This window comes from Sardina pilchardus, chromosome 6 (genome assembly GCF_963854185.1).
Source record: "Sardina pilchardus chromosome 6, fSarPil1.1, whole genome shotgun sequence".
In the NCBI taxonomy this organism is placed as follows: domain Eukaryota; kingdom Metazoa; phylum Chordata; class Actinopteri; order Clupeiformes; family Clupeidae; genus Sardina; species Sardina pilchardus.
The window spans coordinates 33,431,874-33,455,950 of record NC_084999.1 but is presented as its reverse complement, the minus strand read 5'-3'; the positions used below and the strand labels follow the sequence as shown (position 1 = coordinate 33,455,950).

Below are 24,077 nucleotides of genomic sequence, written 5' to 3'. Positions count from 1 at the left end.
TTATAACAAGTAGAAAATGCAAACAATGATGTCCAGCCTTGGAACACTCTCACTCTTTCTTTCGTGCACACTCAAGTTCTAGTTCTGATTTTATGGTAAGGTGACGTTCAAGTTAAATCTGCTGCATGAAGGAGTGTGAGAGGACACTTCCTGAAGAACATGAGCATGTCCTGCTTGTATGTTTGATAGAGGTTTCAAGGTTTTGATAAACCCTCAGAATATAAACTATAAATAGATTCTGTGTTATTTGCTTTTCTAAAACAAACAAACAAACATGTTTTTTAAATAAGTGTCAGAGATCCAGGGCTAATGACAATAATAAAAAAAAAAAACCAGCTGGGTCACCGAATGCCCATACCTAATGATGCTACTGGATACTGGATTACAGTTCTCAAGAAAATGCCCTTGCTCAATATCAATATCAATATCATGTGTCAGAACCACAGTACTGAGGAACATTGCCACAAGCATTGCTCAGAACATTTGCCTTGTGCATCATCAGCAGTATAACGTGGGCGTTTAGGAACACATTACCAAATAGGAATTCCACTGCCTTGGAACACAGTGTCTCTCTCTCTTGTGCACACTCTAGTCTATGTAGCCACTGTACGTTACAGATTCTGTTTTAAGGTGACGTTCAAGTTAGATCTGCGCAATGAAGGAGTGTGAGAGAAGAACATGAGCATGTCCTGCTTGTATGTTTAATAGGGGCTTCAATGTTTTAATAAACAATCAGAATATAAACTACTATAAATAGATTCTGTTTGTTTTTAAACAAACAAATGAAACAAATGTGAGAGATCCAGGGCTAATAATAATAATAATAATAATAATAAACCATGCTGGTCCTCGAATACCCATACCTAATGACGCCACTGGATACTGGATTACAGTTCTTGCTTAATATCAATATCATGCGTCAGAATCACAATACTCAGGAACATTGCCACAAGCATTGCTCAGAATATTTGCCTTGTGCATCATCAGCAACAGTACAACGTGTGCCTAAGGAACACATTACCAAATAGGCAAAGCAAACAATGGCATGCCCAGCCATTGGAACAGAGTGTCTCTCTCCCTCTCTCTCTCGTGCACTCTAGCCTACATAGAGTACAAATTCTGTTAATGTTCAAGTTAGATCTGCTCCATGAGGGAGTGAGAGAGAGGAGCATGAACATGTCCTGCTTGTTTGATAAATAGGTCCTTTTCATCTCAAGGTTTTATGAACACTATAGGGCCCTATGGACACATCACAGCTATGGTCATGGGAACTATCTCCTGATTCCTGGGTTCGTCTACAGCTGGATTCCTAACTTTATGAAGACACAAGAAGGAGATGGATATGCTCAAGAACAGGTCTGTTTTCATTCCCTCTCAGTTTTCACCTGTCTTCTTTCACACAGCTTTCACAGTCACTCCTGGTTTCCTATCACGTGATGTAAACATTTAATCACGGCCAAGAATTTCGCAATTTGTGATTATAAAATCATTATTATTTCTAAATTATTCCTCAACATATTAATTCTTCAACATATTCAGAAACTCTAGTAAGTACTCAAGCTTACAGTGACATCAAAGACTCTCACCGTGCATATCTTCATATGGAGTAGGTCTACACCCTCTATTCTGTAGAACTTTTCACAAGACAAATTTAGTCATGTTGTCTTTATTTTAAGGGTATGGTGATTGCTATTCATTTACGTTAAATAATTATTGGTAAGCATCACCTACAAAACTGCCATCAAAGTTCAAGACTGACTTTTATTGACTGTCTAGATTGTAGGAGTACAAAATAAACATCTCGGTGGTCACCTCCTAGTCTGGCCACACGTGGAGGTGGCTGTATATTGACTCTATAAAAGTCTGCTGGAGGACTGGCAGAAGCGATGCTTGTTTACATCTCATCCCGTCTGTTCTTCCTATCATTGGAAAGTAAACACTACAGCGCTTACATCAGGGCCATTCATATGTAGTCCCCTTTACAGTGTCCAATTACAGTGTACAATGCTGACAGTCAAGCATGTACATTAGAACAGACAGCTTTGGGCTTGTGGAGCGCCACCTAGTGCTTCCCCCAGCACCCCATGCCATCACATGTTCCTTTAGGGTACAGCAAAGACTAAACACAATCCATGCTCTGCCACCAGCACAGCAAGCACGTCACTGTATTATGCTGCCTCATTCATGTTAGCGGGCCTGGCAGAATATTAAACCCGCTGAAGCTCTGCGACAATACCATCAGAACACAAAGATCATTCAGAACAACTCTAGCAGGGAGTTTGTGACAAGAAATGTCCACATTAGGAGCTGGGCTGCTGAAGGTGTTATCACGCAGGCCATTTCTCCCTCCGCATGCTGATTGAGAACTCGTGCTATTCGCATCATCAGAGAACAAATTGCGAAGAGCAGCCAGATTTGCAGAAAGAACACAGCGTGAGATTAGAATGCCTCCAACTCCCACAGCAGAATGTAATTAGAGTTGATGAATGCTTCCACACCAGGACATGATTGGACATTCTCATACAGCACCGCGCTGTGGCAACAAATCTCCACTAGATGTCCCTCTTGCCTCACAAGGATGCATAACTCAAATATTGAGCAGGTCTCTCCCTATCTGCCTCTCTCTCTCTCTGTCTCGCTCTGCCTCCCTCTCTCTCTCTCTCTCTCACACACACACACACTCTTTTATAACTTTATTTTAAAACATTAAAATCATTACTCAAATTTGATCGAAAAACCTCAAAGATGCATCTTCCATCATAGTACAGCAGTAGTGTACACACAGTATGAAGGTTTACAAGAGAAATGTTTAACAATATCAAACATATCTTACTCACAAAATGATATACTCCTGGCACAAGGCTGACAAAAATATATACTCATTGCACAAGACACAAGGCTGTCTGTGCGAGGGTCCCCACTCTTCCAGGAGATTCCAGAATCAGACTGAATGAATCCAGTGAAATAGCCAGTCTAAACGATAAGGCGGGACGGGCTGTGTGGTCCTAAAGTCCTGTGGTTTGTGGCAGCTCTTGGTGATGAAGGACATAGTAATCATGGACATACATGAGCACGGCTATGGGCTGACCGATGATGAGGGACATCCAGACTGCTGCGTTCCCATAGTTACCTCTCAGATAGCGGCCCACAAAGAAAGCCAGCGGAAGCTGAAACAAATGGAACAGTATGAGCACACTGACCGAGCGCGTTAGTCCAGGCAGAGACGCACACACACACACACACACACACACGTCAGGTCATCGTACAGAGCGGTGACTACGGTGCCTCACCTGTGCCATCATCCCCATGAACGCCCACAGCCTGAACATCCTCAGAGGCACGCTCACCAGGTACTGCGGAACAGAGACACAAACACACACACACTCAGGCACCTCAGCACAGCCATGATACACACCAATCACAGCACCGGGCTACACCGGGTATCTCAATCTATTTAATGTACATGCTGTCTAACTGGTTTAAATGTGCACAGCACATACAGAGGGCAATTAGATAGCTGGAGTACACAGAGTAGGGCAAGCTCCTTGTATGTACTCTGTCCCTTAATGTATGTACTCTGTCCCTTAATGTACTGTATGTACTGCACACTTGACATAATCATCACTAGAGGATGAGATCAGTGGTGTAGTCTACGTGATATGCGAGACTAGTACACAGTATAGCCACTTAAAATAGACAAGGATATGTATTAACATATGGGGTTGATCACAGTATACCCTCTACAACTAACTAAACTACAGCTAACTACACTACACCACTGGATGAGCTACTGATAAGTAACTGCATGCAAGTATCCCATAGTTCTCTCCTGCAGTGTGCTGCATTACAGAGTCCTTGTGTGAGTTGGATGGTGGTTACTATACTATATGTGTGTTTTCATGTGTGTTTATGGGCATGTGACCAGCGGGACCACGTGTGAGCTGAATTTCAAAGGACCCTCAGCTTTCGCTCTCCAGAGACGCGGCTGCCCTCGCCGTGTCCTCTAAAGGTGAGCTTCCGGGAAGAAAAGGGGGGTTGTCCAAAGGGCCCGTATCTCGCGCGCGACTGGCCGGCCGGGCCGGAGCTTCCTAGCGGAACCTGCTCTTATCTCGGGCAGCAGGAGCGCTGATACCGGGCCTGGCCCTGCTCCGCTCATCCCTGCCATCCTTCAGCGCTGACCTTCAGCACAGATGAAGCGTGCTGGAGACGAGCCAAGCGCTGCACACACACTTAAGCTCACCACCACGGATACAGTATATAGCCCCAGGCACAGGAGCAGCTGAACTGCTGTCCCTTACTGCCCAGGCTAGGGGTCACCACACAGGGCAGAAAGCCTGACTGATCATTCCCTCACACTAACCCTGCCGTTCATCACAGTGGCTGGTTGTTCAGTCCCCCCCCCTTAGTTAGCATGGCAGAGCACAACTAGCAGAGTCAAGTGTACATTGTTGTAATGGATGACACAAGTCCTTTAAAGCGTGACAAGGACAATTAAGTGCTGTCACAGCTGCCACCCCACTGGCGCGCGGCTCCTGCTGAGGCATTAAAGGCTCTTTTGCTGGGTTACTCGTGCATTTGCAGCCGCTCACCTCATGAAAGAAAGCCGAGAGGAAGAACACTGCAGACTGGCTGGCCCACTTACTGCCTCCTCTCCTCAGCATGGGTTTGTAGAAGTGCCTGAGGAGGCAGAGACACACTACACGTGAGACGAGGGACTCACACACACTGCAGTCCCACACACTACGGTGGGCATTCAGGAACACCTTTGGAATATATGTGTGAGCACGGCTGACCCAAACATGGATTTATAAATCACACAAGTAAAATGGGATTAGGCTGTTATTGGTTCAGGAATGGCCGTCCCATTCCAACTCAAAGAGCTTTTGCTGCGGTCTATTAAAGCCTCCATTAAAGCCTCTTACCATTCCTCAGGATAATGTTCTTTCTTTTTCATTTACATGTTCATGGTCACACTCACCGGAGACACCACTTATGGACGGGAATATTCCAGTTCTGCCAGAAATATGTAACAGTCTCAGAGTTCCTGCAAATAGTAATGAGGGCCTGAATTATAAGATTAAGACACAATAGCGGACACCAGAACTGAAGGTTGAACATCGAAAACTGAATTGTCTAGGAATGATCTGAGGTAATTAACTGGAAATATTCACCCACTGCCACCATCACACAGGGAGAGAACACCTACCACCAGTCCCTGTAGAATTCTCTGTCCCCAAACTGCAGCACCTCAGCCATGAAGTTCATAGAGGAATGGAAGAACCAGTAGAAAAAGATCAGCCAGATCAAGTGGTTGGGAACCTGTTGGGAGAGTAGAGAGGTTTCCTATGACGCTGGTCTGATGTCTTTCTTTGTTTTATTTGAAATTTCCTTTGAATTGAAAATGAGTGTGTTGTATAAAAGTATAGTATGGCCCTTCTCTCTTACAAATCACACATACATCGATCTGTCCATCTATACTGTAGGTCACTTTATGTTTTGTTCACCTGTCTGAGTCTTAACAGATCTCTGTCACAAGAGAGCTGCAGGAGATCCAATACATTCATCTAGCATAAGTGCAATATAAGGCGTGGTGTAATAATAGTTTAACAGAGAGGAAAGATGGTGGGAATGTAAACAACACTTTAGACTTGTGACCTCCGTCCTCTTCTGAAAGGTTTGTCTTATTACTCTCATCAATATGAGGCGGAAATGTAGCCTGCATCAGCTTCTGAACATTACAGTAGCCACCCCACTTACTGCCAGTCTCAGGAGTCGCTCCACCATTCTAGAAAAATCCATTTCCTACAAAAAAAGGAAAAAGTTCAATACAGCTGTGAAACAGAGACATCTTTCCTGTAAAGTATACATAACAGAAATACTTGAAGCAAAGTACCTGCAGTGGTTTCATTGAGCTTTGGATAACTGGGACCATCCACTGGAAAAAATATGAATACATATTATTGTGCAATTACATCTGCAATGTTATCATGCAAATGTACACTTGTCTCAAGAACAGAGATGTTGAAACATACCTGCTGTATCAAGCCCACCAGCAGCTGTGTCAGTAGCAGCTGTAAAGGAGAATGGGAGGAGTCTTAATCATGGTGGCCTAGGTGACCACTGAGTATCATAAACTTGTGGCCTTCACTTGTGGCCTTCACTTGTGAGTCCAGGCCAGGTGTGCAGACTTACCATCTCAAACAACCTCCGCAACAGGAAGCCCATGCGTATCCGTGGAGACCGAGGGAAGTTGAGCTCGTAGCAGAGTGTGGGGGCAAATACAAAATAATACAGGTCTGAAATGAGAAAAGGAACCAGTGAGAGTCTGACTATGGTGTGTGTGTGTGTGTGTGTGTGTGTGTGTGTGTGTGTGTGTGTGTGTGTGTGTGTGTGTGTGTGTGTGTGAGAGAGAGAGAGAGAGAGAGAGAGTGAGAGAGAGAGAGAGAGAGAGAGACAGTGTGTGTGTGTCGTGTCCCATATGTGTAGGGAGAGAGGATATCTGACCCTGCTTACCTCGCAGAGAGAGATTGCCAGGGTAAGAGACATGATTCTGTGAAGAGCTGCTGATAGTTGGTGAGGATGGACCTGTGGAGGAGCAGACACTGATCAGATGGACTACTGGACACACATGATGACCACCTCACACAATACAGCTGGACCGTCGCTTCACCAGCTCCTGGCACTCTGCTGCTGCGGGCAGTTCCTCATCCTAACAGCAGGTGGCAGTACAGCAAGGCCTTTAGAAAACGGGGCCTTCCATAGGGCATGCGAATGTTTACAGTAAAAATAGCTCAGAGGAGATGTCCATCAAGGGCACACAGCAACTGGGTCACAGGTGTAACTCCATAGACACTCGTTGTTACGTACAACGCAACATATCAGGGGATGTTCAGTAGAGCAACACAGCCTGCAAATGTTTTCAGCCCAACTGCAGCCATGAAGTTCAGCTTCACAATCTAAATTCTGAGGCCATGGGGGAATAGGTAGCACACAGAGAATGGTCGAGTGTTGACCAGACAGCCGTTACTCACAGGACAGCGATCTGGACAGACTGCGTGCTTTGGCCTTCCTCCTCTCCCGACACCACCTGTTCACATCTTTGTAGGAGTACAGCTTCAGGAGAAGGATGGTGTACGCACTCAGAGCAAAGGCGCCTCCCACTACACACACACACACACACACACACACACACACACACAAAAGTTGACATGTTTCTCAACAGATGCAACTGTAACTAGTTTGCTTTTGCTTTAGTCAGCATGCCGGAGAGGATGCCCATAAACAGCGCGCACAAATGTTCCGCTTGGGTTCCTCGGTAGTCCAAGTCTAGAACGCTGCCAGTGCTACAGTAAGCTATGAGTCAGACGTGCGTGTAACAGTTGGATGTCTGTATCTTTCCGCTTGTTCCCAGTCTAAGTGAAATTTAGCACTCGAGTGCTGCAGAGCGCGGCGAGCCAAAAAGCCCTCCCCATCCCTCCACCTCGTCCCTCCACCCCATCCCTCCATCTCACCCCTCCACCTCATCCCTCCATCACACGCGTGGCTCTGGCATGACGGCCCCCTCGATCTGACGGACCACCACGGCTTTATCAATAGCCGCCATATGCCGGGTGGAAATGGCCCATGCTGGCGCCCCGGCGGATGGCACGGGGCGCGCTGGGCAGCGGGCGCGGGAGGGAGAGGGAGAGAGAGAGAGAGAGGGGAGCGAGCCGCTGGCGGGCGGCGGTGCCAGGCCGGTGGCGGCGTTGGTGGCAGCGCTCCCCTGACCTTGCTGCGTGCGCGGGGGGACTCTGCGTGAGCTACACGCGGCAGATGGTCCGTCTCCGTCCCCCCCCGCCGCGCCGGCAGATGAGGAGGAACAGGCGCGCACACAGAAAGGTAAAGGGGGGGGGGGGGGAGGATGTAAAGGAGGCTTCATATCGCTTTCCTTCCTTTAGGATATGTGGGCTGAGCTCATGTGGAGACAGAGCGCGTGTGCGTGCGTAATGTGTGTGTGTGTGTGTGTGTGTGTGTGTGTGTGTGTGTGGACATACTGTATGTGCATGTGAGTGGGAGTGAGACACGCGCAGGCAAAGGGTTTGACGTTTTTTTTCCCCCCCGTGAGGCCCCGTCGGTGGCGAGTGGCGAGAGCAACAGCAGGTGCGGCGCGGCGGCGAGGAGGAGCTGAGCTGAGACAAAGGCAAGGCGACACCCAGGGCTTTGAGCAGGGGCTGCTGAGACAGCACTCAGCGTCCACACACCTGACAAAGCGCCCGCCCCGCACCGCCGCCGCGCTGGAGACAACCACACGGCCAGCTGCTCGCCTCGCGCTCCTCCACTAACACTACACTACACTACACTACACTACACTACACTACACTACACTACACGGCCATCACAAGCCTTCAGCAGCCCTGCCGTAAAGACACCTGGAGTGGAGCACCTCCTATAGAATTAGGGCAGTGTGCATCTATGCCCACTCTGTGGCTCGGCTGCGCCCACATGCCCAGGGAGCGCTCCTGGGGCCGCTGTGCTGCCACTGGCGTTGGGCTGGAGGGGTTGGGACATGTGGCTGTCAGAGGGGCTGACAGGTGACGAGAGCAGCCTGTTATGTCCCAAGACCTTTTGTGATGCAAACGGTGTCCTGGCCCTGTTGCTGCTGCTGACTACACAAACTACTGCTTACTGCTTGCTGCTCTAGTTTCTCCCTCTCTCTCTTCCTCTCTCTCTCTCAATCTCTCTCTCTGTCTCCCTCTCTCTCTCTGCTTCTCTGCACTTTTTGCCAGGCTGTGACAAGAGGCTGTGTTTGAAACCTGTGTATAATTCTGCATGTTCACAATATATTATATAGAATAGGGTTATATGGAATCCATATATCCACACTGCAAATTATTTTAACTTATCAAGATAAAAAACTTAAAACATCTTGTTTTAAGAGTGAATTTCTTAATTGAAGTGTTCAACTTTACACTATAATTAAAATTATCTTGCTGCATGGACAGATAATTTCACTTGTTTTGAGTACCTTTTACTTCAGATTTAGTGTTTTTATCTTATTTTTTTGGCAGTGCAATCATCCAATCCAATCCAATCCAATAATCACATTCTCTACGTGCTTAGTTACATACATATGCTACTTTAAAATGGATTGACATATAGTGTTTCTTTGGACATAAACATGCAACCTTTGTGATATTGCAAAAGAAGTTACAGTGGAAACAACAAAAGTCAACATAAACATTAAGCTACATGTTTATTTCTCACTCTATATCTGTGTCACAGCATTGGTTGCAACTGATCACCTTCAGAGGTGTCCGGTTATGTGCTGTTGATATGGAAACGGGCAGCCATGGGGATAATTAGTGTTAGTGTAGCGGCAGGCGGTGTGGCGTGGGAGGAGGCTCACCTGGAGTAATGGAGGGCAAGCACAGAACAGTTGCCATGGGAAAACACAGGATGATTGACAGGTTGAGGAAATGAATAAACATCCCAAACTGCTCGCTGATGGAGCCCTGGGGGAAGAGCAGATGACACGGCCTCATTTCCACCGACTCACAGGAAATGATGATTTGCTTTCTTACTATACATGTCCAAAACGACTCACCACAGTGAACACAAGGAACGGCAGGTTATGGGGAACCACACTAACATTGCATACTTTTGTGTTTCCTGCACTGGAAATGTCACAACACTGACAAGCCATTTGTTGACAGCCCTGCTGAGGTCAGTCGGCCACACTCACCTTAGCCAGCTGTCTCTCCACATACAGGGCCACGACGATGAACGCATTGCAGACTGTGAGAAGATGGAGGAATCAACAGTTTTTACTTATGAGAACAGTAGTTGCACTGACCATTGAGGACAACACATGTGTAAAGGTAGATTTGTAAGGTAGAACGGCCGCACTACACACGCACACACACACACACACACACACACACACACACACACACACACACACACACACACACACACACACACACACACACACACAAACTAAAGACACACTGGCAAAAATGTATCAGTAGTAGTATGATGAAAGTGTTTGAAGGTGTGAGAGGACAGGGCTGAGCTGCTTAACTAACAGAGACAAGTGAGACAGCTTTCACAGGGCAGAGGAGCATGAGAGGGTCAGCCCACTGACCGCACTCTGAACTCTGGGCAAGGGCATCAGGCCAGACACAACACACAGGGCAGCAATGCCAAACACACACACATGGCCATAATGCACACATCACCCTGCAACAACACACACACACACACACAAAACTAAAGACACACACACACACACACACATACACACATACACAGATGCATCCACCCATGTGAACGCCAACAAGCATATTCACACTCAAACACAAGCACCACCTGCTACCAAAGTAGACAGAAACAGGTGAAAGCAAGCAAGCAAACAAACAAACATAAATATTTAAAGAACGAGAGAATGAAAATTAAATTAAACAAAAACATGTGTGCAAAACTATGTAGTACTACATACTGTGGTATTAAGTGATGTAGATGTAAAATGCCTTGGGACTAAGGTGATGCTCATTGTCTAGCTACATTTATATTGAGTTTGTCATACATTTACACACAACATCATTTGCATTGCAGTCCTCAGTGCTCTTCTCTCCAGTACCCCCCCCCCTCTCTCTCTCACACACACACACACACTCTCTCTCTCACACACACACACACACACACACACACACACTTACACGGAGAGTGTTCTCTCTGGTGTTGTGAGTGTTCACCTGAAAGTAGGGCAGGTGGGTGTTCTTAAGGGCATACAGTAGATACAACATTACAGCTAATGCGCTCGTGTCCTACTGCAGGGGCACCCAACTATTTTATCAGTGTCTGTGTGTGGGGTCAACATTGGTGTGTTTTCATAACTTTGAAACTGAAATAATGTCATAATTAACGTTTGTATGCCAATTCATTGTCAAAACGTACAGGAGGACAGAGAGGGGGAGGTGTAACACACTGGTGCCAGCGCGCTCACTAAGAACACTGCTCAGAAGATAGAAGAGGCCATAGAGGACGTGTTGTTTACATACCAATGACCAGGCATGCTGCAGGCCAACTATAGGGGTCCTTCAGGAACAGGGAAATAATTTGGATAGGATCCACTAAGATTCCATACCTTTAATGCAGAGAGAGAGAGACAGAGAGAGAGAGAGAGAGAGAGAAGAAACAGCTCAGACACACTGTTTACAGTAGCAGCAACCTTGTTCACATGGGATCGTTTGCCTTCCCGTGAGCGAGCGCCTGTGTGCCACCGGCCCGTCTGGCCACCGTCACTCCGCTGATGGCGGCTCTATAAGCTGGCATCTGGACAGCAGCCCCACGCCTGCCACACTGTGCATGACAACATGACAGCATATGGCACACTCAGCATGGGGCTGATGGGCCACGCTACTCAGTCAACGCTGCTGTGTGCGGCGCTCTCGCCTCTCTCCAAACAAACCTGCTCCACGCTGTACTGTACGTGAACCAGCCTGCAGGCTGCTCTCACAAATCAGAGAGAGGGAGAGAAAGACGGAGAGAGATAGAGAAAGAGAAAGAGAGAGGAGAAAGATTTCTGTGTTGATGTACAGTATAACTCTATGACTCTGTATTGTCTGTCCAAACATAAAATCTCCCAAGTGTTTAGCCTACTATCTGTTCTTTTCTCTTAAAGCAGGCCGGCACATTTCACTCGGGTGACAGGCAAGAAGTTCTACTGTGGGCCTGGAAGTGAAGTCATCAGAGTGACAGTATCTCACTGCAGTGCTAGTTTTCTCTCTCTTTTTACAGACACTAATCTCACAGCCATCGAGCATGGCCTTGGGGAGTCTTTGTAGTCTGCTAGTCATCTGTGGGGGCTGGAGGCATCTTCTGAAGTTTAAGTAACACACTTACCTTAGGAGGTTCTCCAGGAAGAGGCGTGCGTTGCTCAACACCTACCAAACAGACAGAGAACAGAGAAGTGTTTTATCTGGAGAGGTTCATCAAAATACAGACGCCACCTCAAAGCAAACATCTTAAATCTTATCTAGACATGTACAGACACATCAATGATGCAGTCTACTTCGGTCTTTATAGTAATCGGCTAGTGATTATTGGGGAGGGATTGCATCACAGAAATTCCTGAAAAAGAATATGATGGGGCAACCCGTCTGTCTGGGAAAATAGAGCAAAATCAGCAGCACATGAGAAGATAGCAGACATCTATGGTGTTGTGGAGGCTCAGAACTTTAGCTCACACAAAGCCTTTTTAAAGTGACACAAAGTTGCAAATCTGACTTTTTTTCTTAGGCCTCTTGGCTCTTTGCATAAAAAACATAAAGGAAGCATTTCTTCCAAAATTACTTTTTTAATTGCTTAATTCTGCAGTAAATCTATTGGAGACCCATACAACTCACAAACCTAATTTCCCGAGGAACTAAGGGAGTTCAGTGTGCTCTCTGTCAAACTCCTGAGTTTTACAACAAATGAGAAAATGCTAAGTGAGATCATACAATGTCTAGTGAACCTCTCTAATTAGTTATATCATAACATTTCACACATATTAAATTCCACAGAGTTCAAACAATGCTTCCATTAGCCATGCAGCTTACAACAAAATGCCTTATTGTGCTCTTGAAAAGGTCTCTCAGACTATGTAAGTGAACTGCGTGCGTGTCTCCAATAGCTTCCAGGGCAGCTCCTGCTCTGTGTCTATAGTCTTGCCTCTTTTTCTGGATTGTGCCGACTCATTATGGCGCTTTTGCACGAGTCGGGCTCTCCAGTCGGAGATATGATAAAGTTTACGGAGTGTGAAGAGAAAAAAAAAACTATTGGGATGACAAAATGATCTGGTCTCAAAAGGCTGGATTAGCACCATCTCGGAGTTGAAAGTGTATTCTCCGCAGCTTTGAAGGAGACAGCATGGCTGGCAGAGCTCCAGCGTGCGCTGCTATTGAGGCCCGAGAGCTGTTGCTGGGTGTTTTGCTACTTAGATCCTAATACACTCCCTTCCCACAGACCCTATAGGACATCACATAATTACCCTGCTTCATTTCAGAGTGCGCAGCTAAAGGGAATGGCATTGTATTTCATTAAACTAGTAAAAAAATCTCTAAACATTCTAGAGCTGCAGATAGCACTGTGAGAGACAGAGAGAGAGAGAGAGAGAGAGAGAGAGAGGGAGAGTGTGTGTGTGTCTGTGTGTGTTGTGTGTGTGAGAGAGAGAGTGCGTGAGAGAGAGAGAGAGATTCCACTCTTTTGTTTTGTGGAGCAGAGAGGATGGGGTGTCCTGCTGCTTTTTCTAAAACCAAAGAAATAAATCAAAGCCAAAAGCCAAAGAGGGATTTTTAAAGTCACCATGATTAGGGTGTTGTGCTTCCTGTGGCCCACTTTCCCGAGGAGAGGGAGAGCCTACACCAGAGCTCCTGGAGTATGGCACTCTTGGAAATGGATCTTTTTTTTTTTTCATTTCAAGAACGAGAAAGAACATTTCAAGAAAGGGCCTACTTAGAACCTTCTGAAAATACTTTCTTTGCTGAACTCTTTCAGAAACCATTTGGGTAGTACTTTGGCGGCTCCAGACAGAAATGCCCCCCTCATATTTGATATAGGAAAATTCTTAAATACTTTTATGGAGAAACCTTAAGTCAACCCTTGGGGGGAACCCTTGTGTGTTTTGTAATTGTGTAATTAGTGTGCTTGCAAAAGCACACTATTGTTCTCCGTGCGTTTCATATACTACTTATTTATCTTAAGTCAAACTTTTGTCTCCCTATCTTGTCCTAGGGATTTAGAGCTAGAGACGCCGTTCCACCTCTCACGCGTCGGTCCTGATGCGAGGATGGTGGCTTGTATACAGCTTTTTGATACGCCTTGTCGTTCTCCCGTTATTCCAGTTTTTCCGGTCGATTTTTTCCCATAGGAATGAATGGAAAAGTGATTTTTGAGCGCTGATGCCCACACATTTGTCCACCTGTAGCCCAAACCGTAAGACATAAAGTCATGAAATTTGGTACGCTGATAGAGGAGACTACCCTGATTGACACCACCAGGTTTCATGCTCGCCACTCTCACGCTCTAGCGCCACCAACTGGTCAAAGTTGGAAAACGCGTTCATGCCCGTAACGTTTGATCCGTATGGCCGATTTTGATAAAACTTATACCGTTGGAATCCTCTGACTCAGCTGATTCCAACGCACTATGTGACGTCATTTTCCGCCATGATGGATTTTCCACCATTTTGAATTTTGTCCAAAGTCAAAGTAAAGCAACTCTGGCCGCATAGTTCCTCCGATCGTCATGAAACTTGGCACGCGTGATCTACAGACCAAGGCGGATCAACCGCCTTGATTTCGCCTTCATACGTCCAAGCGTTCGCCTGTGACAACCAATTAAATTCAGCGAGCGAAGCCGCCAAACAGGAAGTGTGCCTATCTTGGAAATACTGTGACGTATGAAAGCCATATTTGGTGGGATGACTTGAGACCCCATCCAAAGCACCCTCAATAAATTTGGTGTTATTCGGTCTGTCGATGGCTCTATAATTAGCAAAAACGTGTGTGTTGGCGAATGTATACTATTAAGCAGAATAGCTCATCTTAAATTGCTTAGGTCATGCAGAAATGACATTTCAGAGTGATTTAAGATACAATGTTGATATTTAAAAAAAAAAATCAAATCGAGGCCATTCTTGTAAAACATATTGGTGTAATTCTCACAGCACTATGGAGTCATTCCATGTATTTTCATACCTTCATTATGGAATGGTAGTTGACTTCCACTGTTCAATTGGTCATTGGATGACATGGATTGTCCGCAACGGTACAATGTGGGTGTGATTCTAGGATGGTCCGCATCGGGGTGTCTCATCCTGAGACTGGTATATCTAAGCAATGCCATGGCCCCGAGGGGCAAGTACGGACTTACGCGCTGTTAGGCATTGCTTGTGTTCATTTGGTATATATACTCGACAATCACACGATGTTTCATACTGACGGTGTGTTTTGGATGATTTGTATTGACCTGAGCATTCTGGGTAAACTTCACTCCAAAATTCGGCAAAATACCGGAAGTAGAGCGGTCGCCCTGTCTGAGGATTTTAAGTTTCGTTTTCTGTTGTGATGATGAGCAGACGGCTGTGCACAAAAAACATAGATAATTAATTTACCCTTAGACAATTCCTGCAGTTATCCTGAGTAATCCAGCCCTTTACATTCAGAGATGCGATCATTGACAAAAAGTAAGTTTGATACATACATCGTTAATTCACACTGGTATGCAAGAGGTTTGCTAATACACTTAAACTTGCTCTTGACATGATTTCCATGAAGTAATATACTGTAAGTGTTCTCTGAAATTATAATACTTCATGTGTTTAGCTTAAGAATCTACTGTTTAGCGTTTCTACTGTAAGGACGTAGACTAGTCTTGCATCTCTGTACTCTTCTTCTGTTGAGGTGTTGTTGCCTAGTGACGCCCTCTCGTGCAGCCTCATGCTAGTTCATTAGAGACGTTATCTAGTAGTACACCACAGTGTTGGTGAAGTTCATGACGTTAGTTTTGAGTGAGTTTACTGCCAATTACCTTAAGTTGAAGTTGTGTGCGTGAATGACAACAAAAGTAAGTGACCGTAACCTTCGGTCATGTGTATTGGGAGTGGGATGTATCTTTCACGTTGATATGCAAGGACTTAGCATGCTAAACGGAGCATTAGCATTAAGGGTTTGAAATGAAGGAAGCCTGTGTTACTTGTGTGAGAAGCTGAGCTTATAGAATGAGAGATAGCGATACAGTTTATTTAGTGACCATATTAATGACAGTTAATTTGGTTCTTTACAGACCACTATACATTATAAGTTTATTCATGCTGTTGTATGGTGGAAGAAAACTCAATAAAGAAACTAAGGAGAAACTACTGCTTCACAACCAGTATTCTAACCAAAGATTCTAGCGCTGTATGATCTTTGGTTCTAACTGACGCCATCCAAGCAACACAATCAATCAATCCATACAGTCCTTTAGCCCCATAGACAGTAAAAGATAGCCCTCATTAACAATCTCCGACTGGAGGAAGTTTGTACCTGTGCTGTGCGAGTTAACGCTATTACACAGTACCGTTTACGCCGCTAGATGGCGTTATTGACCACATAATAACTGTAGTCACGAACAAAAAGGTTTCTTTTCTTTCTTGAAGGGGTTAGCGTTGCCATTGCTGTATGTGTGTCCTGGCTTACAATTCAGTTTAATGAGCTTAGTATTCAATGCATATCTGTATGCTGCAGATATATTATCTATAAATAGCCATCTACCTATATTTCTCTGTATGTATGGAATCCTGAATGTCTCTGCTGGAACAATACAAAGTTAAACCCCATCTCTTCTCCGTCCTATATTTTAACCGATATACCATCCAGTATAGTGCCACTACCCTACCTGAATCAGTGCAAACCTATAACCTTCCCAATAATAATAGTAATAATAATTAGGTAAAAATAATAGTTTCTGCTTTAGGGAGAAATCTCAGAATTCCCCTCCAGCTAAGGAAAGTGGGAGCTATGTTTTTAGACTCAGTAGGCAAGCTTATGTGTGGAGACTTAAACTGTGAAGCTTGGCCCACTTATTGTATAGCAGTTAACAATTCTAGGTTCAATGAATTACATCCAACACAAAGTGTTATAGAAAGTATTACTGTGTGTTTCATTTAACTATTGTTCATAGTAAACATTTAATTAATTTAGGCTATGGGTGGTATAGGTGAATTATTACCACACAGTTACTATCTAAAACTAGAAAATGTAATTCCATGGAAGGAATTACCATTGCATGTAAATGCAAAAAGGTTGCTAGCTGTGTAAAACATATTAGGCCTATAGTTAAAAAGACAACTAGGCTAAACTGAAGAATAGATAAATAACAATTACAATTCCAAGTTGGAAAGTCACATTTAAAAAGTGATTTATGAAAATGCATCAAAATTGTGGATATAGGCTATTTTGGAAAATAACTCTTCATTTATTAGAATTTAAAAGACTGCAATGAAGTTGCCAACTTCAAGTTGCAAGAGCTGACTAAGTAGCCTACAGTGAAACGACTGGTAGGATAGCTTACATAGCCTTCATATCTACACTAATGCAGGTTAAAAGTAAGCCTAGGCTGACACCATTGGAATACTGTACGGCATACAATCTCAAACAACGCCAATCAACGATGATGCAGCAACAGGTAGGATATCTAGCAAATGTAACGTTAGCTTACTAGGATAATTTATGTAAACTACACATATTACAGGATGAGCTAGTATGTTCTTCGAAACCGTTTCCAGGTGTGTGAGTGTGATTGTCCTAATAGGAATAAGCGACTGTGAGAAGGCTTGAACCTAAATCAACTAGTAGGCCTGTCTATCAGGTTGGACTTCACTTAAAACGCTGCTCTGTAGAGATGGCTAAAAGCCCTTGTGTAAGCCCTGTTCGCCTTGCAGCCTACCCCGACGTTAAACGTTAGCCTGGAGCAAGTTTGGTTGTCGTTAACTAAATACAGTGTTTACGTTGACGTTAGGTTAGATTGTCTTTAGCTGTTGATAACGTTACCGAGAGCAAACCGGTTAGGCTACTGTAACGATATAAACGAATCAAGTAAGGAGTAGCCTAAGAGACAAGACGATAACGTCCTGGTTTACAGCAGCTGCAGCTGTTACAGCTTAATGAGTAGACGTAACGTAACATTCACGTAGCCTGGTTCAGCGCATCGGCGGTGGCATGGCTTTGGATCAGAGATCCTTGATTACTGACAGCTGCGCACTGACGTAACAATTAATCTTTGCCGCCAAAGGGTCTCAATGTAAACTCTATGGGAATTTTAATTTCTTTTATCGTAAATATCTCAAAAAGTATAAAGTTCACACATTTGAAAAATACATAGAACAAATCTCCGTTACAAGTCCTGTGTAGGAGTGCTTGAATGACGTCAAACGGCTCAGTGGTTTTAGAGCCTTTGATAGTTGATTTTGGTCGGAAGCAGAATAATAATTATAACGATAATAAGAAGAACAGGGATAACAGTACATTGCATTTACATGCAATGTAACTACGTAATCCTTAATTGAGATTTCATTGAAAGTGATAGGTTGAACTTTTAAAAAGGGGTTTTAAAAACTGTTTTTGTACTTTCATTTTATTATGTCATAGCCTACTGAACTGAATTCTAAGAGTTAAAAACAAAGGATAAAATAAATGTTTTGTGATGCTTGCATTGCATAGTATTTCATTTAGGATAAGCTATATTAAAGCAGTTAGAAGTAACAGTAGTCACTTGACATTTCTGAGGATTTGCATATTTCCACCAGGGCAGTGGTAAAGACATTCTTCAGTGGAGGCACCACACAGTTAATCACGCTATCAACATCTTCTTACCTTTTCTTCTGTTATTACTATTCTTTAACTTTATGGTAGACAGTGAGTCCAGCAAATTGAGAACCTAGGATCCTGTTTATGTTTATGAATGTGACTATGTGTATAGTAGCCTATATGTTGAGACATAAGGGTGGAAAAATAGGTTACATTTATATAATGCAAATGATTAAGTTAACAATGTCATTGAATATGTTGTACAAACAAGAAGAGCGAAATGGTAAACTTTTAAGAAATCATCATCCACATCATAGTTTGATGCTGTGTGGGGTTATGGACTTGACAGTTTTGCATGGAATTGCTCATACAGTATATACATATATATATATGTATATGTGTGTGTGTGTGTGTGTGTGTGTGTGTGTGTGTGTGTGCCTTGTTGCCGGTGTACAGTATTTCTGAATCTGAATATGGACAGGAAATGGCATAGCTTTTATCACATGCAACCAATCCAAAATCGATTTCATATTAGGGATGTTAACCGGTGACTGTTTGACCGATGGTTGACCGTATCCACGTTAACCGACCAAAGTTGTCGCTAGTCGGTTAACAAAAAAAAAAGAGAGGCATCTTTAAATTAGCCTAAAGACAGTGGACTAAACGTTACTACAGCTAGCCATCTCATTCCAAGAAGATCTTTTTTTCGTGAAGTTAACAAATTATCCCTCACACTCAATTTTTCATAACTCGCCTGCTTGTAGGCTAGGCTACGTAATAAACCAATAAAAACATTTGGCACGAGGTCACAGCGGTGGCCGGTGCGTCTTTTGCAATCTGGAAGTGCGCTGTTTTATCCATTGGTTTTATCGTGTTGCAGTCTAGGCAACTTTCCGCATAAGATGGGCTTAGATTTGGAAAGACATTACATCTACATTTCAGGAAGGGTCATCAATGGTAACAGATAAGGTAATGATCATCTTTCGTTATTGTTGTTAGCACTTCCTCAAACTAAACTGGCGCTGTAGGGGATTTAAAAAAGTGACGTGAGTGAAAGGGCGGCGCCGGGGCTGTGTGTAGCCTATAAGCGGGGGACAGAGAGATGAGAGTTGGGAAATTGCGTGGCTGTTATTTCAAATAGCATAATTTATTTTAAACAAACCGGTTAACCGGTTTCAACCGGCTAATGAGCCTCGGTGGTCGGTCAAGAAAATTTGTAGTTTTCGCCATCCCTATTTCATATTCAGACACGTTAACCAGTAACAGCCTGGTTGCTTTGACATATCAACACCAAATTTGATCCTATTACACCATTTGAACAGGTGAGTCGTCCTATTTATTCTACCATCAATTTGAGGCTATAACACATTGCAACTTACTCAACAGTGAGTAAACAGCAGATGTTCCCGCAATACTCCTAACATTACTCGTATTTGTTCTAGAAACATGCCTAGTTCCTTAGGCTCCTTCCTTCTTTCACTGGTTACGTGTTTCATGCTGGCTACACGTGAACAACTCATACATAATTCAACACAAGGTCTACAGACCTTAGAGGTGTACATTTCATTTCCATACATCAAAGCATTCGCCCATGGCAGCCAATCAAATTCGATGGCGAAGCCTCCAAACAGGAAGTGAGGTCAAATCTCGGAAACGCTTTGAGGTGTCAAGACCATATTTGGTGGGACGATTTTGGACACAATCCAAAGTAGCCTTAGTAAATTTGGTGTAATTTGGCCACTAGGGGGCGTCGCAATTAGCAAAAATGCATTTTGTCTCATATCTCTTTACATCTTTGGGATGACATCCACATTTTTACATTGGAGGTGCTCTGGGACATACCACTGATGAACCTAGGCAACCCGTCACGTCAGTGTAAGAATTTGGCAGTCGAGGGTAACGCCGCCAAACTCGAAGCAGCTTTGCGTCTTGGCCAAACTTTAGCGTTTTGACCTGAGGGCGAGCGGTCGCGTCTCCTGCCGGAGCGCTTTCGCGGCGCGTCGGAGCAAGCACACTTCGCACTTTCCCACCGGGAAATGCATTCTAGTTGTGATTGTGATTGATTGATTTATTCTCCCATTTGTTGCTGTGCTTTGCACTTCAGGGCCACCGTAGAAGAGCCCTTGTATGAGGTAGGCCTATGTACTGTATGTTAGTATGCTACTATACCTATAGGAGACATGATCACATATGTGATGTTAGCCTGGCTATCAACAAACTAAGCTCAATCTTTACATTTTGAACATTAGTCTGGGGATTCTGCACTGTATTTCTACTGCACAAGAGGCATGACCAATGGCCATATAGTTCAAATGGCTCTGTACACATTAGGATAGTTACTCAGCCAATCAGACCAACGATCTGGGAGCGCCTGGTGGATAAGCCAGTTTGTGACTATAGTTCCAGCAAACGTGGACAGGAAGCAGGAAAGCTAAATGTGCAGGTTTCCAGCCTGAGCTGTAGGGCGAAATCCAGTCGCCGGCAGATCGGGCTGGGTTTACCCAGTCTAATGAGAAGTATGGTAAAAGTCTGTGGAAATTGTTCATAATTCTGTCGTACAGTAGGTGTCCCTATTGCCTGGGATAAAAGTTCAAGTAAAATTGAAGCTATACGAGCCTTCTTATCTGCCTGAAATCAATTCAATTATTTTTTTCAAAGTAGGACATCATGAGCATAACTCAAAAAAGCAATATATGCTTTTGATCACTACATGTCCGTTGTGAAAGTACAGAATAGCCCAAAACACTGGCAGGCCTATTACAAATCACAGCACAATGCGACATCTCTCTACTGTGTGGCTCTGCAGTGCACCTCATCTCACCAGTTTAACACTCCCAGTGTCCCTCCCTGAAGTTCTCTGAAAGAGTGAAAAACACAACTCTGCATGCTGGCCATAGCATACGATCTCAAACACAACTCTGCAGGATGGCGCTAGTCTAAGACCTAAAACACAACTCTGCCTAATGGCGCTAGTCTAAGACCTCTGTATGATGGCACTAGTCTAAGTTCTAAAATTACAACTCTGCATGATGGCACTAGTCTAAGTTCTAAAATTACAACTCTGTATGATGGCACTAGTCTAAGTTCTAAAATACAACTCTGTATGTGGTCCCTGGTTTAAGTCCTGAGTTGGCCCGGATGGACGTCCCTGTGCTGACGCTAGTCTGCAAATGAGAAGCGACTCACCTGGCACGAGGAGAGCAGGGGCAAAACTACTGATGAGCGTGTGGAGAGGAGAGGAGAGGAGAGGAGAGGAGAGGAGAGGAGAGGAGAGGAGAGGAGAGGGAGAGATAAGATGGTTAGTGGCGTGCTGGTGCATGCATGGCTGCTCTCATTCTCCCGGCTCACAGAGTGGACAGGATTGAGGCCATTAAAAAGGAGCCTGCATTCTCACAGATCTGCTTCACTAGCTCAACAGTTTGCAATTACCAAGCATCTGATGGAAGACAACAGCAAAAGGCCATCGAACCTCTGACAGACACCTTTACTGGGTCCTTCAATGTCACTTCCTTTACAAATGATCCTACAAAGGATGTGGGCCTTGTGGGGCTAGGGAAAGAGACTTTGCACATGCAGCTAGTTGGAGGGCTATTCCAAATGCACCGAGGGAGAAACTACACACCCACTCACACAGTCAACACCACCATCAAGGTTTCACACTCTTGCAATGCACATGTTAAAGCAGGTCAAGCCCATTCATTTTCAGGAGACTTACATTATATCTGAATTCTGAACCAAAACTCAAACAAAAACACATCGGACGGAGCTCACCCCTCCCTTCAGTGCTCCTGATAAACTCTGTGGTGTTTTGTTATGGTGTGGGCACAGGCTTACTCCACTCTGTTTGTTTCCAGTTCACAGACCCAGGGCTCTATGAAGACCTTTATTCATGTATGTATTTATTTATTTATTTTTACAGTGAACTCAGAGAATGGACCTCTAGTGGATCATAAGGAGATAATCACTGAACGTGAAAAAAACTGTTATGGGTTAGAAACCCCTTATAATAGCTTGCATTACCTTTAATTAAGAGGAACAGAACAGAACAGAATATGATAGAATAGAATATCTATTTTAATTACACAAGCAGCCTGAGGGTTTTGTCAATTGAAGTTGGCCATTTCCACACTCAATACTTCAAGAACAATGCACAGAAAATGGCTGATGTGGAGCATATTTATCTATCTATTTAGCAAATGCTGCAACATGGAGAGGGAAGGATAAGAGAGATCAATGGGTTGAAAGGTTAGGGTCTGCATAGAATGAATGTCTTATTACATGTATTACAATGCTAAAAAGGGTAACACATGCAAGACGTGTCTATGATTTTGCTCACCACGTGTTTTAAAAAAAAGAAAAGTGTGTGATGATGAAAAATGAATAAAATAAATAAATAACACTCCGTCCATTTCCACCACTGACAGCACAAGACGTAGCTGCTCAACAGCAGTTTTTGGGTTCCCTATCAGAAATACTCTAATGTGCATTCAATCCCTCGCCAACCATACCCACCTGTAGGACCTTCTGAACATTATTAAATGAACTAGTCACGGTCTAGTCACATTTCACAAAGCAGCGTGTCCATGTTTGAAGCATTTGAATTTTGATTTGAATGTATACTTTGATGTCAGTCACCCACTGGAGAGGGGTGTGGCTCACTCATCCATTCTGTAGAGAGCAGATACACTGGGACAAAGAGGTCGGTATGAGAAGAAGATAGCTCTCATTAGCACTCACCAGCATGACAACACACCAGTTGAGGATGCCTCTGTAGTTACGGAATCCACTGGAAGAACTGAGCAGGGACTCCTGCAATGTGTGGCAACTGGGGACAAATAACGAGAAAAAGACTAATATGACATACAGTTGGCCTACTCCTGAGAAAAGACACACCTGAAATAATAATCTTTTACTTGAATGGCATGGTGAATCAACATTACTGGTAATTAATGAGTAGGCTAATTAATTGGCATTTAAGTTGATGATGATAACTTATATGCTGGATTTCTCTTATGAAATTGGCCAATGCATGCACTACACACTATGGTGAGTCACTCCACTCCACTGAAAAGACTAAGAAGGTGTGTCTTACAGCTCACCCCGCTACCATCTCTAACTTCCCCGTCACGCCGAATTGAGATACACCCATAAGATACAACCAACGCCACTGACAGACAGTTAGAGAAAAAATGTTGATTGGTGATTGGAAATGTGAGTGTCAAGTATTCATCTGTCTCTTACTCACCTCATTTTATCACCACGACTTTTTCGTTTGTTTTTTTCGTTTGCATTTTCAGCTTGGGACTCCTGTGCCTTGCGCTTCGTCTTACCTGCTCTGTCAGACTTCTCACTTAATCCTCCGTTCAATTCATTTAGGTTTTTTAAAGAGCCACGTCTCGTATTCGACAACGTTGCCCGTCTTTGACGAGTGATGGGACCAACTATTTCCCTGTCATCCATTCTCATAAATGTTCATCTGGAATCGCCCAGTGGTCGGCTGTTTAGTGGTTGTTGTTCTGTTGAAGCTACAGTGTACAACACGTAGTGCGCTTTAACTGAAGGGTTTAAAATGATCAAAACTTCCTAGGTTGTTTGGACACCTGCATGCGAACTATTCCACACCACAGTCTGTACCAGATCCACGGTCAGTGACCACAAAGTTCCGCGTTTCGAAACTTGACGGGGGTTTGACCAATAGGATTAAATCCGCCTTCACACTACAGGAAGTTTTCCCTGTCGTATCCTCCGTTGAACTCCCATTCAACA

At 44.1% G+C, this 24,077-nt stretch overlaps 1 protein-coding gene across 1 annotated transcript; it reads right to left on the bottom strand.

Annotated features, from left to right (window-relative positions):
- Positions 1-2,681: 2,681 nt before the first annotated feature.
- On the bottom strand, positions 2,682-23,998 carry dgat1b (diacylglycerol O-acyltransferase 1b). The gene is made up of 17 exons (XM_062539588.1): positions 23,557-23,998; positions 23,049-23,136; positions 11,884-11,924; positions 11,040-11,125; positions 9,722-9,774; positions 9,386-9,491; positions 7,032-7,160; positions 6,514-6,585; positions 6,193-6,296; positions 6,033-6,071; positions 5,894-5,935; positions 5,758-5,802; positions 5,207-5,319; positions 4,979-5,044; positions 4,590-4,677; positions 3,291-3,353; positions 2,682-3,167 (listed from the first exon to the last, which is right to left on the bottom strand). Exons 1-17 carry the CDS (start codon positions 23,775-23,777, stop codon positions 3,006-3,008), a joined length of 1,518 nt encoding a protein of 505 aa, XP_062395572.1. The 5' UTR covers positions 23,778-23,998; the 3' UTR covers positions 2,682-3,005.
- Positions 23,999-24,077: the final 79 nt, after the last annotated feature.

What these genes read in the sequence shown, in the direction of transcription:
- dgat1b (XM_062539588.1), bottom strand. Translation starts at nt 23,777, where the DNA reads ATGAGAATGGATGACAGGGAAATAGTTGGTCCCATCACTCGTCAAAGA. An exon ending in TGGTGGGCTTGATACAGCAG is followed by an intron (nt 5,936 to 6,032) that starts GTATGTTTCAAC and finishes TATTTTTTCCAG; the next exon opens with TGGATGGTCCCAGTTATCCA. An exon ending in GCTCAATGAAACCACTGCAG is followed by an intron (nt 5,803 to 5,893) that starts GTACTTTGCTTC and finishes CTTTTTTTGTAG; the next exon opens with GAAATGGATTTTTCTAGAAT.